This window comes from Cantharellus anzutake (genome assembly GCF_015039405.1).
Source record: "Cantharellus anzutake strain C23 chromosome Unknown EI90scaffold_46, whole genome shotgun sequence".
NCBI classification, from domain to species: Eukaryota; Fungi; Basidiomycota; class Agaricomycetes; order Cantharellales; family Hydnaceae; genus Cantharellus; species Cantharellus anzutake.
Window position 1 is genome coordinate 68,050 of NW_024066996.1, and position 17,692 is coordinate 85,741.

The window sequence follows — 17,692 nt, forward strand, 5'->3', positions numbered from 1 at the left end:
GAATCATTCAACGACTTCATTGCTTCCCTTCTCATTCACATGAACCCATATCCCCAGCCCCAATCTGTCCTTGTTATGGACAATGCGTCCATTCATAAATCCGATACCTTGCTAGAGATGTGTCATGAGTGGTGCGCGTGGTTCTCAATCTAGAGGCATTTGATATACTAAGATATATTTTAGCGGTGTTGTCCTTGAATATCTCCCACCTTATTCCCCTGACTTCAACCCAATAGAGTTGGCATTCTCCACGATCAAGCAAAGCCTCCGACGGGACCGAGACTATGTCAACAATGAGTTTTCCTCTGGGTCACACTACCGAGCAGCTGAGTTACTCATAAGAGTTGTGTTCTCTGTGACAAGACATCAAGCCGGTGGATGGTTCAGGCACTCAGGTTACATCTAAGCTGCAACGTTATTTCATTTCTTCCTATACTACATTCAAACAAAACCTATGTACATTATACTTGCATGCGTAGAATATACAGGGCAAGTGAAGACATTACGCAAGTGAGGGACTAGTGATATACAGTGAGTAGACATCCATAGGATGAATTCATACAGAAAACTCATCATCCGTGGGGGCTTGTATAGTACAACAGAATTGCTAGAGAAATTACCAGATTTCCTCCCACGGATCATTGGCCAGTTCATCTTGAGCAGTCTCACCATCATATTCATCATTATCGTTAGATGCGTGGTCGGAGTCAGGACCAATGTGTGCCACTGGTGGCGAGGGTAATGAAATGCACTCCTCGGGAGTGCTTGAATCGGAGGATATTTCAATAATGGAAGGAGATGGAGGCAATGCGGGCTTGTTCTCATGTTGCACACAAGTAGTAAAACGCCAATTTTTTCCCTGAGAGTTTGTCTGGGTTTGAGAGATGTGGGTGTGCTGTGAAGTCGAAGCATGTTTGACTGGACTCGGAGAAAGATCTAGAACATATGAACGGGTCCCTGGACTCGGAGTTGCTGGGACTAGGACCACGGGTTTATTCTCTGAAGTGGTGATTGAGTGCGGGACTTGGACTTGACAGTCACCCACGGACTGTTTGGTATTCTGGAAGTCCTTTGAGAGTGCTCGTATATTGCGAGTAGCTTCCAAATGGGCCTTCCTGCGCTTGGCTGGCATCTGAGTCGGAGAAGGAGGAGAAGTTGATCGGTCACGCTTCCAGGTATGGGGATCATCCAATTGCGTGAGAGGTTTGAGAGGTGAAGCACTAAATAAACGACTCTTGGGTGGCTCAACAAAGGAGACTCCTTTAACCCCATCGGCCTATGGGATCATCAGCTTTAGAAAGTGAAAGCATGAGTGAGATGGACTTGGACATACCAATGCTTTCGCCCAAAGGGCAAGGGCCTCATTTGTGACATGCAAATGGTGGAAATTAGCATCAGGATGGCGGTAACAGCATCGCCCACAACCATGGCAGAAGAGTCTCTTGTGAAGTTCATCATAAATTACTCGATGCATGGATGAAGTGTTGTCAACAGATGGGGTTTTGGCTCTACGGCGCTTCTTGATTGCCATAGGTCGAAGCTCTTTTTTGACGGCATCCTAGATAGACCCCAACACTTAAGACTCATGTGGGTAGCACAGTGGACCACAAACCTTATTAACAATTCGTAGTTTCTTTGATTTGTATGCACGAGATTGAATATCACGCTGCGCATGAATAGCGCGAGTGAAATCATCCACATTGCGGATCTGAGTGAAGATGGATTCCTTCTCATCGGATAAACGATATCCGATCTGGTGCATGGAGAGGTCCACCTTCATCCTAATGAGAATTCCATTGAGAACCTCTTCTGGTGATTGGGACTTCGAGTCTGGAAAGTAGACGGTTTCGTTCTGTTTCTTCGGATCCATCGTGTTCAACATGAATTGATACTCAAATTCTGATCAGAAGTATCTCGGTGAGGTCCAAAGAAGTAATAAAACATTGGGACATACCTTTCGTACCTTTCTCATTGGATTTCTCTTTGTCTTTTCCTTTGACCTGCCTGTTCCCCGACTTAGCCCCTAAGACTGATGCCTGAGCTGGCCCTGCTGCGGCAACCTGAGTTTGGGGTGTACTAGGCAGAGTGTATACGGGCACAGGATTGAGCACGGCAATGGGTCCCCATTGACCCGGGTAGAGGGGAACATTGACCTGGGTGGACGGAGTGGGTGCAGACACAGGAGGTGGATTGGTAGTGGGCAGGTGAGGTTCCAAGGAATATGGGAAGTGGCCATTGCGCTTCGCAGTAAGATATGTCTGAACACGGGTGCGAACAGGATCGTCAAGTGGTTTCTCTTCCCCTTGTGACAAATACCAGCGTCATTGGTAAAGACCAGATCAGGAAATCAGACTTACAATTCTCGGGGATCTTCACTGACATCTCGCTGGCATCGTCGCCACCATCTGTGAGAACATTTGAAACTGTGTCTGAATCATCTGGAAGGTAGTTGAGATGTCCATTTTCGATAAAATGATAGACCGCTTCACGACGGCTCTTTGGCAATGGCTTTTCCTCAGCCAGACCTAGAAGATAGGCCATGTTCCAAGTGCGTCGCTGGTCTTTGTTCTTTATGAAATATTCTCTATCAAGTTGTTTGCTGTCGGACATCGTGGCTGAGAGTGGCAGCAAGAGGTAACCTCTAGCCCTACAGTCATTCCGCACATCCTATATACCGCGATGGGCACCATTGAACCCCACAACACTCAACGTCATTGTCATAAACTGATCTGAGGGTTGCTGCCCTTGCCGTGATTGCCGAGGGTGAAGACCCCAGCGCTTGAGCTGTTGATCCAAATAAGGAAATCCCTGTTGTGAGCCACGATCTTGCCAACTTTTTAGGTAGAGGATTCACCTGCCCCACTTACCCATTCGAATCGAAACCGGCAGATTTTTTTGCACTTCGCTGTAATTTCACAGTAGGTGAGCAGGAAGTCTCTTGGGGGCATTTCAGGTCGATTTCGGACTGAAACCAGATGAGTATGTACAAGCGCCGATATATATAAAGAAGGGGCAAAAGCACAAGGAGAACAAAGGGTGACCGAATCGGAACGAAGACGTCCGAACGGGAACAAAGGGTGAAGGGAGCGGAGCGGTACCGAAGGTCACAGGGCAAGACCTGTGATACGTCCGAAAGGAGGTAGAGAGGGCGAGGCCCAGAGGGGCAGGAGGATGAGGGGAAGTGGGGGTGATGACTAACTGGCTAGAATAGAAGGAAGCAGTAGTCCAAATAGGGATGAGGGGGAATTGCGAGAAATACATTACAAAACGGCGAGAGTGCCGGAGGCGGTCCGCGAAGCTCGGGGGTTGCGGAGCTTACGGAGCTTACGGAGGTGGGGTTGGAAGTCCGAGGAATATTGGCAATGGTGTTTACGTAGTATGAGGTCACCAATGCAATGGACTAAGACCGAGGTGGAGTCAAAGTCCAAGGTAGGGACTATGACGGAGGCTCGGAGTAAGGTACGAACGGTGTCTGAGTGTGAAGTACGGAGCAGCGGTGGACGGTTGTAACTTGGCGGAAGGGTAACGGAAGGAGGAGAGAGGGGACAGGTAAGGAAGAGGGAGTGGCGGAAAGGAGAGTAGTCAGGTCCGAAGGTGAGTATCGGAATGGACGGGGGAAGCGTAGGGGGATGATGGGAGGGTGGAGGTGTTGTGAGGGGGGAGCGGAGTTGTAGGAAGGGTGGCGAGTGGGGCGATGTTTGGTCCGGGATGAGTATCGGAACGGACGGAGAAAGGGTCGGAGAGGTAAGAGGAGGGGTGTGTTGCCAAGACCGAAGGTGAGTATTGGAACGGCAGCGGTAGGTTATGACTCCGGAGGTGAAGAGGGTGGAGGTCCGGAAGTCAGGTCGGGGTCAGGTATGCACGGATATGACAGAGTCCATGTCAGGGCATACACCCTGACCTAGCCCATACCGCATCCACACCCGCACTCGCACCCGCACCCGTGACTGCACCCGGCTGTTGCACTCCCCGCGCGCGCCCTGTGCCGGATGCTCAGTGCGGCCGGATGGCCCGGACCTCGGGTCTCGGGTCTCATGTGACTTCCGGATATCTCCGGAAGTTTTCGATGTATTGTGGCCACTGTGGGAAGATGAGAAGTTAACTTCCTTCTCATCTCTGACCCACAGTAGTAGGTTGTGCCCTGGACAGGGCTGGTTACACCTGGGACTGTGGACCATAGGGGAGGGTCACGGGGACCTGGGAGTCGTCCCCTGACAGTCCAGCACTGCAAATGCATGCGCAATTTTGATCAACCCCCAGTCTGCTTGATGAAGGGGTCGATTTCACGGTTATTCGTAATATTCCTCTGCTTTCAGTGTACCTCTATTTGTGCGCAACTTTTTTCTTGTCTGCTCACTCTCCAGCCACTGTGTCGCCTCAACCCACCATCCATGAAGAGAGAGCCCAAGCATCCGCTCAGCAGGGTGTTGTCTGGCCCTGGAGTATGTCCGCTATTTTTAGTTTCTTCTGGGCTCATACTTGAAAGCATCTGATCTGGACTTCAGATTCACTGAACACTCTTACTGAACGACACCGCAGATGGGCCCGACAATTATTCTCCTGAATAACTCCTGGACCAATGCATCCATCGTGGCATTTCCCACACCCAGTGGCGAAGCTTGTGTGGTTGTTGTTTGGTCAATATTCCCATTTCCTTGCCTCCACCGCCTTTCTGACCCCCTTTCATACCAGGAAACAATCAAAATGTGCAAAAGCAGCCAGAGTTTGAGAGTTGAAGGTACGCATCCAACCCGCTGATGTGCTTGGACCATCTCGGAAGACAAGGTTCTATCCAGTACCTCATGGTACCTCACGTTGGAGTTGAAATTCTCGGCCGCTCATAGGTTTGTGTCTGTCATTTTACTCTCGATTCCGAGGCTTCCAGCATTTTTACTAGGCTGCACGGTCCGTGCTGTATTGAATCAACTTTCTTCATCAGGATCGAATCAACACTCATATCTAACCCCCATTTGCCTCTTGCTCACTGCTCAAAACAGCTCGATTTCTCATTCACAATCAATGCTGTTTGTCGTGATGCAACCTGGCAGATGCGATGTCGTTTTCACTGTATATTACCATATTAATAGCCACAAATAACCATGAACCGTTATGTATTTTACCATCCACAATCATCGTAAATTACCAGACCTGTGAGGTAAAATACCAAATACGACCATTGTAAAGTGACCGTTTACCATCATTGAGATGGTAGAAAACTGTGAAAAAGTAGGTCTTTTACCCTCGTTAGTAATGGTAATGGGAACTCGGTAAAGGACCATAGTCTTAATGGTAAAATACTATTCGAATCATCATAAAAGTGGAGGTATTTTACAGTGAACCTACAAAACCCCTCTGAGATGAGTGCAAAAAATCACGTGTTTGATGAATTGACACAAATATGAAAATGATGATATTTTTTTTGAATCCACCAATTACAATGAAGGAAATGAATAGGATGCAAGCATGAAGATGCATGGGCAGGGGCCCGGGCACCTTCATAACTGTGGGGCATTTAACGGAAGGGAACAGAAAGTTGTATGCAGTAAGAAAGAAATAGTGGATGAAGGGGGGCGAGGGAATTGTGAGGCCAGTTTAACTATACATATATATGGTTTGGTCGAGACCCCTAGTGATGGTGGTTTGACTTAGTGGCTGGTGCTGGATTCTCTTCAATCCTGTGTTGGGATGGATCTTGGTTTGAGTCCTGTATGGTGTTTGTTTTTTTTCTCCCTTAGAAAACATTTAAGATGAAAAACTTCAATTCCAAGGGGTGATCAATGTCATGAAAAATGTACATTGGGCGGCTTTTGACTTCGTGATCAACCCTGGATCCGTGGCTGAAATTAACACTTTATATATTACTTTTAGGACCGGATCCATGTGAGGTCTACTTGGTCTAGTGGATTATTGCACTGTTTATGACCCTGTCTCCCCCCTGCTTGTGCACGTTTGATTCATTCTTGGTGGATTTTTTTTTGCCACAGTTATTGCACGAGGATGACTTTAATGTATATATAACACTGATAAGCAATGCTACACTAATTGCACTAAACAAACCCTATTCCAAGCACGTTCTACAATACACAAGCGCTGTAATGGTAATTAATAATTTTAGTTTGGTAATTGGGTTGGGTTGGGGAATAACAGGGAGGGGATGATGAGACCGCATGCAATGAATATTTATTACATAATAACGTCACATGTAGGCAATGGTCATTGGCTGGTTTCTAAATCAATTCCCTTCATTTTTTTGTTCAGCCATGATCACATGCATATTTCCTTTTGTGCTAATCTCAGAGGGGTTTTGTAGGTTTTCTGTATTTTACCATCTTTAAAATGGTTTTTTTACGCGACTCAAATTCCCACTGTGGTAAACGATAATGCTCCACCCTGACAAAATTCTCCCCACCTCTGGCCCAACACAGGAAATATGCTACTGTCAGTGGAGACAAGTGAATTGATACTCACAAAGGAAACAAGCGAATGTGGCAACTTCAAACACTATCAGCATATGCATTAATCAGTATCCCTCGTGTGAGTTGTGTCTGGCATCTGATATACATTCTTTTCGATCTACTTTTCAGCTCCCATGTCTAACCCCCATTCATTTGATCTTATTTAAAGAAAATATCTTCTATCATACCGGAATCGACAATGATAAATCTATCAATACATCCAGACAGATCGATGGGCAAGATAGGCAGCTGGGAGCACTGTGCACATTTGTCATCAAAAATCCTCTGGTCGCACAAATGCTCCATGAACAATTCATCCAAGATGAGTGGAAGTATAGGGTATCCCTAGGGTGTTTCATGTTGTTGTGAAGAACAATTCTTTGAAATTGGGTGGGAAACTCACCCTTCCTCCTGAGACTCGTGAGCCTGTGGATAAAGGGCAGAGGTGTTATGGAAATGGGAATTTCCATTTTAGACTCTTATGGGTTCTGTATCATGTGATTTATATAGTAATATAGTTTATCCAATCAACAATTAACCAAAAACCCGCTGTGCTAACATCTGTTACACCACATGTCAAACCATCTGTGAAACCACCTGTAAACCATTATGTCCAATCCCCTTCCCTATTCCTGCGCCAGAACGAACGAAAATGGGCGCTTCCGGCCCCATTTTTGTAACAAGAGGGCTGTTATCAAATGGACAGACCAAGCGCATCTCTGTACAATTTTTGGGAAGGATAAAACCATCACTGTAAGGGATGGGTGGTAGAGTGGTGATGCGTGCAAAGCGTGCTTTCTTTATTCATCTTTATTCTTTGTATACAATGTAAAACAACTGTATTTACATATGTATGGCTCGGGCTCAGGTAAAGGGTTTTTTACTCTTTACCCTCAACCCGATGTCAAATCATAAGCTCCATACAGCCTAGATCTCGACATTCTGAGGACTGAGTCAACCCAGGCCAGCATCCCAACTGGCCTTACAATCGCTCTGTGTTTCGACCTCATTGTTCCCATCATGGTTAGTGTTGACTCCCAAAAAATTGCAAAGTTCAAGATATGTTTTGAAGTCCTTGAGGTATAACTGGCTGGAGAATACACCCAGCTGTGAGATCGTGAGCCTCTTGGGATGTGTCCGCATCTTTGGTAAAGATGGGATCTGTCATATTGTCAGGGACTCATCTGGGGTCAAGGAGGCCCAGGTGTAGTGTCCGGTGCTGAGAGCCTGGCAGGGGGCGGATCGGGTGTGCATACTGACAGGCCCGATGTGGGACAATGGTCCCTGGCCACTTAGACTGAAGTGGAAAGATGAGAAGAAGGCTACTTCTTCGGTTCCCACTTCAGGTATGTTTATATACATGCGGCTTGGGTCACATGACAGATGCCACATCACCCTTGCACACAGCTGTAACCACCCAGGTGTCTCCATGGGAGATCCCAAGGGCATCCAGTGTGAGCACGCATACTGGGCACAGCGGGAAGTCGCCTGAGGTGCCTGGGCCGGGTGTGTCATGGGTGCACTGCAAATGGGTCAATGGTACATTGGTACAAAGAAAGGTCATCTGTGTAAAATAAAGAGAAAATGAAGAGGAAGTAAAATAGGAAGAAAGTGAGGAAGCAGGAATGAGGAGAGGGAAAGGAAAAGAGGGAGGAGGTGAGGAGGGGTGGACAGCGGGGTACCGGGTGGAGCCGGGTCAGGCAGGTGTGCCCTGACACATATCTGTCATATCTGTACATACCCGATCCCAAATCAACTTCCGGACCCTCCTCTCAACCACCTCTGGAGTCCTCCTACCTTACCTCCGTCCGCTCCAATACCCACCTTCGGACTTGACACCTCTCCTCCCACTCCTCTCTACACCTCCTATCACCCCTCTCCTACTTTACCTCCATCTGCTCCGATACCCCCCTTCAGATGTGACCCCATTCCTCCCTCCACTCCTCTACCCACTCCTCTCGTCACTCTCCTCCCTCCTCCCCTCTTCTGCCAAACCTCTGCCAAGTTACGACCTTCCGCTGCTGTCCTGTACCTCGTACTCAGACACCGCCTGTACCTTCGCTCCAAGATTCTGTCATGGTCCCAACCTCGGACTTTGACACAACCTCAGCTTAAGTCCATTGCATTGGTGACCTCATTCTATGTAAACACCATTGCCAACATTTCTCAGACTTCCAACCCTGCCTCTGCAACCTCCGTAAGCTCTGCAATCTCCAAGCTCCACGGACCATACCTGGCACTCTTGCTGCTTGTAATGTATCTTTCATGATTTCCCCTCATCCTTATTTGGACTGGGACTGGATTGGTATCCAACAGGTCAGGGAAAAGGGGTAATGGTAATATGGTATGGTCCGGTGTGGTACGGTGCGTGGTTGTAAGGGATTAACCTTACTTCACTATAATTCTGATTATAGTGATATCATTATGTTGCATCACTATAATTCCTATTATAGTGATGCTATTATTTCTTTATTTATTTGTGCCGAGATATGTAATTTACATATATATACCTCGGAGTAGTTGTAAAGGCCTGGTAGCCTTTTACCTCTACCCCATTGAATATACAGCTCATCAAAGCTTATGTTTAGATGGACTAACTGAGGCCTGAGGCAAACGGGGGAATGGAACGTTACCGTCCCCAAATAAGTAAGCAACCTTTCACTTTTTTAAGCTAGTTTCCTTTACAATCTCGGCACCGTGATCGGCGCTGGAACCCTACTGTGTCCCACAAGCGTTGTCTACCCTGACAACGTGCATTTGCACTTAGTTCTCACATGCAAATCATGCGTGCACTGTTCCTAGATGCACACTCAACTATGCCTCAGAGTAGAGGCAAACCCTCCTGATCTCAGGATCTGGGAAACCCTGACTCTGTCAGGGCACACACCCTGACTAGCCCGGACCCGGACCCGCATCCGGACCCGCTTCCACCTGCTGCGCTTCCTGCACGCGTGCACGCTCCGCACGCCACATGCTCCGGACCCGGTTCCCACCCCTTCATGTGACTTCCGGGTATCCCCGGAAGTTTTGCTGATATTGTGGCCACTGTGGGAAGATGAGAAGTTAGCTTCCTTCTCATCTCCTTACCCACAGTAGGATTGTGTCAGGGCACACACCCTGACTAGCCCGGACCCAGACCCGCGTCCGGACCCGCTTCCACCTGCTGCACTTCCCGCACACGCGCACGCTCCACGCGCCGCATGCTCCAGGCCCGGTTCCTACCCCTTCATGTGACTTCCGGGTATCCCCGGAAGTTTTGCTGATATTGTGGCCACTGTGGGAAGATGAGAAGTTAGCTTCCTTCTCATCTTCTTACCCACAGTAGGCAAGTGTACATACTTGCCTCTTTATCTATTCATCTCCTTACCCACAGTAGGATTGTGCCCTGGATAGGGCTGGCCAGACCAGAGGCTGTGGACCATAGGGGAGGGTCATGGGGACCCAGGAGTCGTCCCCTGACAGATACCACATTCAGCTTTGAAGCGGTCGAGATCCTCACTGGCTCCCGAGAAGGGGGTAGGAGGGGCAACCTTGGGGCCCTTGGGTCTGGGTGCAGGTGTTGGCACAGGTGGGGGGGCAGGAGCAGGTATGGGGGCGGGTGCAGGTGCGGCCCGGTTCAGGGCGTGACTTTCGACAATGGCCTGTAGTTCTTCAAACCGGGCCAACAGGTCGTCATACTGTTCTTCTGACACCATGGCAGGGGAGGAGGTAGAGGAAGCATAGTTGAAACCTTCTTCTGCTGTCAGGGACGCATCCGGGGTCGAGGCGGTCTGGGCATAGTGTCCGGTGCTAAGGGCCTCACAGGGGGTAGATCGGGCATGCGTACTGGCAGGCCCGATGCAGGACAGCGATCCCTGGCCACTTAGACTGAAGTGGGAATGTTGAGAAGAAGGTTACTTCTTCGGTTCCCACCCCAGGTGTGTTTATATACATGCGGCTTGGGTCACATGAGGTCCGCCACATCACCCTGCATACAGCTGCAGTCACCTGGGTGTCCCCGTGGGGGATCCTGAGGGCGTATGCTGCATGCGCGCACACTAGGTTGCACCCTAGAGCCGTCCGGGGTCGTCTGGGGCTAGGCATGTCGTGTGCACATCGCGGGCAGGTCAATAATACATAGATATAAGGGAAAGGTCATCCGTGTGAAATAGAAATAGAAATAGGAATAGAAATAGAAATGGGAGAGGGATAGAGGGGGAAGGGATATGAAGGAAGGGTGCAGGGTGGGAGAAGGGGTACTGGGTGAGGTGGGCCCAGGTGGAGGCGGGTCAAGCGGGTGTGCCCTGACACCACTGCATGCATGTGTGCTGGGCACAGCGGGAAGCTGTCCAGGGTGTCTGGGTGTCAGGGCATGCCCCGACACACCCCACCCGATCCCCGCTCCGCTTCCCTGCTCTGCACCGCCTCTCCCTCCTCTCCCCCTTCCTGTCTCCTGTTCCCCTTCCCTCCTTTTCTTTCTTTCTCTCTTTCTCTTACATGGACCACCTTTCCCACTGCTCAATGTATCACCAGCACGCATGCCCATTTCCCCTCCTGTATCTTACATCCCTATATTGCTGCCACTGCTGCCGCATTCGCCCTGCACCCACAGTGGGCCCTCTCGGGATCTCCCGCAGAAGCACCCGGAGAGCCATGGCTGTGTGCAAGGGTGATGTGGTGCACCCCACGTGATCGATCCCGCATGTATATAATAACAGCTGGAGTGGGAACCGAAGAAGTAGCCTTCTTCTCACATTCCCACTTCAGACTAAGTGGTCAGGGACGCTCACCCCACGACGGGATCGCCGCTATGCATGGCCGCTATCCGTCCCACTGAGTCCCGCATGCTGGGACCTTGCCGCTTTCGGAGCTGTCCCTGACACTGGGCCGGACGGGTCAATAGTACATTGATACAAAGGAAAGTGGTCTGTGTAGATAGAAGGAATAAACAGGAAGAGAAAGATGAGAAGAATGAAATAGAGAAAGGAGAAGAAAGAGAGAGAAGAAAGAGGGAAAAAGGAGGGAGGGAGGAAGGAGAGGGATGGACAGCAGGGTAGCGGGTGAGGTGTGGCTGGGTGGGTCTGGGTGGACCCAGGTCAGGTGGGTGTGCCCTGACAGGGGCGCGGCGGTGGAGGGGCTGGGCATACTTGCGGGAAGGTAGTAGGGAGTGGGGGTCTTGCAGGTGGGAGTTGGGGTCTGGCTGGGGGCAAGCGAGGCTGCGTTGCCTGGAAGCGCCACCACTGGTTGTCAAGGAGGGTGGCCTCACGCTTCCACTCGGCCCAGGTTGTCGGCATGGGGCAGAGGTGGTAGATGCTCTCCCGGAGCTGGGAGTTGATCGCCTGTTCGAAGCAGTCTACCAGCCCTACGTCTCCTAGCCGTGAGGCGGGGCCAAGGATCTTGAACGCTTGGATGACCTTGTCCACAGAGTCGGTGCCTTGTCGCAGGGTGGCCAGCTTCTGCCTGGCTGTGGCCTTGTGGTTCAGGTCTTGGAACATGGCATTGAGTTCCGTGTTGAACTCGTCCATGGTGAGCCCAGGGGAGCCCGTTGTCAACGGCATGATGGTGCACTGAGTCGCCCACGCTCCTGTGGTCCCTCCCTTCATGTAAGACAAGACAAAGAGGATTTGAGAGAGGGCATTGGGGAACTCCACCACCCAAACATGGAAGTATATGCCGCATTTGGCCTTGAAGCGGTCAAGGTCTTCAGTTGCTCCTGAGAAGGAGGTGGGGGCAACTTTAGGTGGTTTTGGTCTGGGGGTGGGTGCAGGTGCCAGCACAGGTGCAAGCGCAGGTGGGGGTTGGGTTTGATCCATGCCCTTAAAGATGCCGTCACCTCTGCCCCCGTCCTCTCCTTCCCCACAGATTCGGGCTGTCTCAGGCTCGAATGTGACACCTCCAACTTCGCGACTGGCACGGTCCTCTCCCAGCTCCAGTCGGATGGAGAGTTCCACCTGGTAGCCTTTATGTCCAAGAGCTTTACGGACGTAGAGCGGAACTATGAGGTGTATGACAAGGAAATGCTTGTGATCGTCCAGGCCCTTGAAGAATGGTGGCACTTCCTGGAGGGTGCTGAGGAGAAGGTCGGGTTTACACTGACCACCGCAACCTGGGGTACTTCCGCATGGCCCAGAGACTTAACTGACGTCAAGCACGCTGGTCCCTCTTCCTCTCCTGCTTCTACTTCACCCTCGTCCATCGCCCAGGGAAGCTCATGGGGAAACCGGACACGCTCTCCCACTGTCCTGACCACCCGAAGGGAAGGGATGACAATGAGGGGCTGACACTCCTCCAACCAGCCTGGTTCGAGGCCCGTGCAATGGAGGCAGTCTCAGTAGAGGGCGAGGAGGCGGATATTCTGAGGAGGATAGGAGAAGCAAAGGATCATGACAAGCGGGTGGTGAAAGCCATGAGGGGACTAGGGGAGGGGATGCTGAGGTCGGACGAGTGGGAGAGACAAGGAGAATTAGTCCTCTACTGGGGAAGGGTGTACGTTCTGAAAGACCCGCAACTCCGCCATGATCTGGTATGGCTCCACCACGACACACGGGTGACGGGGCACCCAGGACGATGGAAAACCCTGGAACTTGTCTCCCGTGACTACTGGTGGCCTCAGATGGCAGAGTACGTCGGGCAGTACGTACGTGGTTGCGACACCTGTAACCGTGTCAAATCCTTCCCCACACGGAAAGTTGGAAAACTTACCCCAAACAAAGTCCCCACCCATCGCTGGCAGGTGATCTCAGTGGACATGGTGGGAGAGCTCCCAGACTCGAAAGGCTACAACGCCATCCTGGTTGTAGTGGACTGCCTGTCAAAACATATCCACACGGTCCCCACTGTGACATCCGTAGACTCGGCTGGGATCGCCTGGCTCTTCCTGGAGCATGTCTGGAGACACCATGGGCTCCCTGAAGAGATCCTCAGTGACAGGGGAAGCACCTTCGTCTCGCGCTTCTCGAAAGAACTCGCAGATCTCCTGGGAGTCAAGCTAACCCCTTCCACACCCTACCACCCCCAGATGGACAGACAAACAGAGTGGGTCAACCAAGAGATCGAAGCCTATCTCCGGGTATTCGTCAACCACTGCCAAGACGACTGGGTGGATTGGCTCCCGCTAGCAGAGTTCGCTTACAACAACCGAGTCCACTCCTCCACCTGCCGGACTCCCTTTGAACTTGACACTGGACAGCACCCCAGGATGGGGACAGAGCCCACATGCACGTCCGAGGTGGAAGCTGCTGACACCTTCTCATCTAGGATGATGAAGATGCAAGAGGAGGCAAAAGCAGCACTGGAACATGCAGCGGACGAGATGGCCCGCTACTACGACTGGGGTCGCGAAGCAGCCCCTAAGTACCAAGAGGGCGACCGGGTCTGGCTCAGCGCCCAGAACTACATGACAGACCGCCCGACCAAAAAGCTGGACCATAAATGGCTAGGCCCCTTCAAAATCGTCAAAGTCGTCTCCCCAGCTGCTGTCAAGCTCCAGCTCACCGCCCGACAGAAGGGGATACACCCAGTCATGTCCGTGATGAACATAAGGCCCCACCGCCCAGACGAAATTTCAGAACGACCCCCTGACCCCTGCCCGGGCCCAGAACTTGTAGATGAGGAGGAATATGAGGTGGAGAAAATATTAAACTCTAAGTGGTTACGCTGGAAACTCTGGTATTTGGTAAAGTTCTCTGGCTGCTGAACTCCGAAAATGAGTGGCTCCCCCAAGACCGGCTGACACACACTCCTGACCAAATCGAAGAGTTCCACCAGGCGCACCCCCAAGCCCCAGGGAGAGAGAGGGAAAACCCCCTGGCCACTTCGAGGCAAAGCGGCTTAAGGAGGGGGTGATGTCAGGGCACACCCGCTTGACCCGCCTCCACCCGGGCCCACCTCACCCGGTACCCCTTCTCCCACCCTGCACCCTTCCTTCATATCCCTTCCCCCTCTATCCCTCTCCCATTTCTATTTCTATTTCTATTTCTATTTCTATTTCACACGGACGACCTCTCCCTTATATATATGTATTATTGACCCGCCTGTGACGCGCACACAACATGCCTAGCCCCGGACGACCCCAGACGGCTCTAGGGCGCAACCTAGTGCACATGCATGCAGCATACGCCCTCGGGATCCCCCACGGGGACACCTGGGTGACTGCGGCTGTATGCGGGGTGACCAGTAACTTGCAAAAAGTGTAATGGCGGTTCATGAACCATCATGGAAGTCATGACATTTCATGAATGGTCACCAAACTTCATGAAGCAGCATGAAGTGTCATACACAGTCATGCTGGTTCATGACAAACTGTCATGGAATTTCATGAGATGTCATGAACCTGCATGGGGGGTCATGATTGCCCATGACTTAAGTGGTTCTTCCAGGCAGGTTTTTAGTTACATGCAACCTCATGAGGTGTCATGAGCCTTCATGAGCCTTCATGGGATATCATGTCCTTCATGAACCACCATGAGCCTCTATATGAGTGATTATGAAGCAGGCTTTGAGTGGTTACATGCCTGTATATGAAGTGTCATGAAGTGTCATGAGCCTTCATGGGGCTTCATAAAGGATCATGAATTTGGATTCTTGGTAGGTACAACAATGACAGGTGTGGGCATAATGGTGTAATTACATGTTACCCTTAACTTCAAAGTGATATGAAAGCATCACATGCACAAGAAAATCATGATTGGCTGGATGCATATGACTTAGCTGTGAAGCATAGCCTCCAAACCAAGCATTCAACTGCTCTGCAGCCTCTGTATTGAAAGCATGCTGAAACCGAGCTTGTTGACTATTTCCATTTTGAATAGGAAGAACCAAATTTGGGTCATCTTTGACTTGAGGGGTTGGATTGCAATATTTCTGGCATGTAGGGTCATTGTGGTGGTTCCTGAAATGGAAAGCATCAACCAGAAAACGGGATGTTTGAAACCATCTGTGATGCTGTCCTTGGCTCATCAGTGTAGCCAGGATTCTACATGTCTTATCAATCACAATGTATGATGGCTGGGAGTCTGGGTCTGGAAAGACTTCTTCAAGTATATGAAGAATATTGGTTGGGCTTTCAGACACCATATATTTAGTCCAAGCCACAATACAACCACATGGATGGGTGAGAGTGTTACGAGGATGGGGAGAATTCCCCTTTTCTCGATCCATTCTTATAGAGGGATGATGATTGTTATATCTAGTCTGTACCATAATGGGATATGTAATCGATGAGTGTTCCCAGTCTTGTACGAGAGTAGATGATCGAATTCCCATCGATCATAGTTCGTGATGAAGTGAGCTATTAAGGAATTGATGATGGGTAGTTGGAGACATCAGGATGGACAGGTCAGCCATGGGTACTTGGTGCTCCTCAATGGAGTGTACTGTGTGTGCAGTCACGACTCGTGAGCTGGGTGAAGATTTCGTATAGTTGCCATCGGTTACTTGGCGTTTGCAGTGTGAACATACTGGTAGCAGGTTGGTATCATGAGTGTACAATGAGGAATGACTAGTGGGGCCTTCGGTGACTTGGCATTCCCAAAGGGAATGTACCGTTGGCGAGGGAGTACGATGATTGACGAGGGAGGGAACAGACAATGGATGGGTGGCTACTTGGCGCTCACGTAGCGAGCATACCAGCATCATGGGAATGTGGGCCTCAGAGTATTCATGATCCCTAAGATCGTGGTATGATGTTGTCCATCGAGCACTGGGGGAAGAGCTGAGTGATGAAGTCCCATAGGATACAGGTTCCATAGGATGATACACAAGTCGAGAGTCTTCGACTCACAACTTTGAGTTCTCACGGCAAGGACCGCTAGAGGACTCGACATAACCAGACTTATAGGACATGTTGAGAGTTGTACAGTCACACAGGTTCAGTTGAGTCACAAGAAGGGGTTGTTACAAGGGATGGCGCACAAGACAGTTGTAGAGAGTAGTTGTAGTTAGCAGGAACCACCTTCGGTGGTTTCCATACAAGATGCATGACTATCTACAAATGGAAAGGTCACAGGATTTCCCGCAAAACACAAGCAACCTCGGCCAGCACCAAAACCCCAATGGGGAAAGCTTTGCACAAGGGGGGGGGAAGGAGTAGAACAAGTAAGGAGGGTAAGGTATTGGGATAGAGGGCGAAAGAGAGAGAGAGAGGGGGAGCGATGGAGAGGGGAAGTCTTTGACTATGTGACAGATATGGTTGTTGGAGACTCTGTATCTATAACAGGGCAATATACATGTCTATATTGCCATGTGTGCTGCCCACGTGGAGTGGATCGGGATGATGCACTTGGAGATGGTGCCTCACCATCACAATGATGATGTGGAATGACTTGCTCAGGATCCTCTGGAGCAGGTAGGGCTTGCTGAGCAATGCGATGAGCATTCATAACCCATTCCTCTGTTGGGGATGAAACTCCAAGAAGGCCTTGTCCTTGTTGGTTCTGTATGACCCTGCGATATGCTCCATATGACTCCTTATCATGTGTTCTAGAGAATGCCTCCCAGCGTTGTTGATGGTCAGGGAGACTACAAGCACCAGAGTTCAAGGGGGCTGTTACACATGGATTCTGACAAGAGACTATGCCACATAAATGGCCCCTACTCCTTTCATGTTCTGCACAGAGTTTCTTTGAGTGAAAATTAAGTGGAAGGTTAGGGCATTTAGGCATTGCACAAAAGCAATGTCCCATGCAAATGCCATTGTTCTGTGGAGATGACCCAGGACCAATGAATTGGATTGTAACTTTCAATCCTAATAATGGGAGAGTTAATTCCTGCATAATGGGAGCATTTATTAACATTTAACATACCACTCAAAAGCTGAATAGTATCTTGTTCTTTGTTATCTTCGTCCTGTTTGTTTCTGTCTTCATCAACATCCTCATCACTGCTGGGGATATCGAACTCTTCAAAGTCACCAGTTGCATCATCTCTGCTTTCAGTGTCCACTGCACTTGGAGCAGTATCCTCTAATAAGAAGGGTTTACTCTCAGGTATGTATTAAGTAAGTTAAAACTTACCGAAATTTGAAGAGTTGATTTGGGCTTTGCTGATTCAGACATGGAGTCAGAAATTGCAGTGACTCCCTCAGCAAAGTGTGTTTGCTGAGTAGCACCCTTCCCTTTGGAATCCTATCCAAAAGGGTTGGGAGTTGATTTTTTAAAGTTATTTTTGCAAAGAAAAATTGGCTCACATCTTGTTTTGCCCTCTTTCTTCCTGCTTTAGCTGCCTGGACTGTAGAGGAAGGTGCAGTAGGGACTTTTGGT

General features: G+C 49.9%; 3 protein-coding genes across 3 annotated transcripts; all 3 read right to left on the bottom strand.

Annotated features, from left to right (window-relative positions):
• Window positions 1-616: 616 nt before the first annotated feature.
• On the bottom strand, window positions 617-2,610 carry EI90DRAFT_3127874 (uncharacterized protein; the record flags this gene model as incomplete). Its single annotated transcript, XM_039064046.1, has 5 exons — window positions 617-1,276; window positions 1,334-1,558; window positions 1,613-1,899; window positions 1,955-2,302; window positions 2,358-2,610. 5 exons carry the CDS (start codon window positions 2,608-2,610, stop codon window positions 617-619), a joined length of 1,773 nt encoding a protein of 590 aa, XP_038912814.1.
• Window positions 2,611-15,059: 12,449 nt separating this feature from the next.
• On the bottom strand, window positions 15,060-15,593 carry EI90DRAFT_2930259 (uncharacterized protein; the record flags this gene model as incomplete). Its single annotated transcript, XM_039055018.1, has 1 exon — window positions 15,060-15,593. The coding sequence occupies one exon, from the start codon at window positions 15,591-15,593 to the stop codon at window positions 15,060-15,062; it is 534 nt and encodes a 177-aa protein (XP_038912815.1).
• Window positions 15,594-17,087: 1,494 nt separating this feature from the next.
• Window positions 17,088-17,488, bottom strand: EI90DRAFT_3018630 (uncharacterized protein; the record flags this gene model as incomplete). Its single annotated transcript, XM_039057243.1, has 3 exons — window positions 17,088-17,200; window positions 17,237-17,414; window positions 17,447-17,488. 3 exons carry the CDS (start codon window positions 17,486-17,488, stop codon window positions 17,088-17,090), a joined length of 333 nt encoding a protein of 110 aa, XP_038912816.1.
• Window positions 17,489-17,692: the final 204 nt, after the last annotated feature.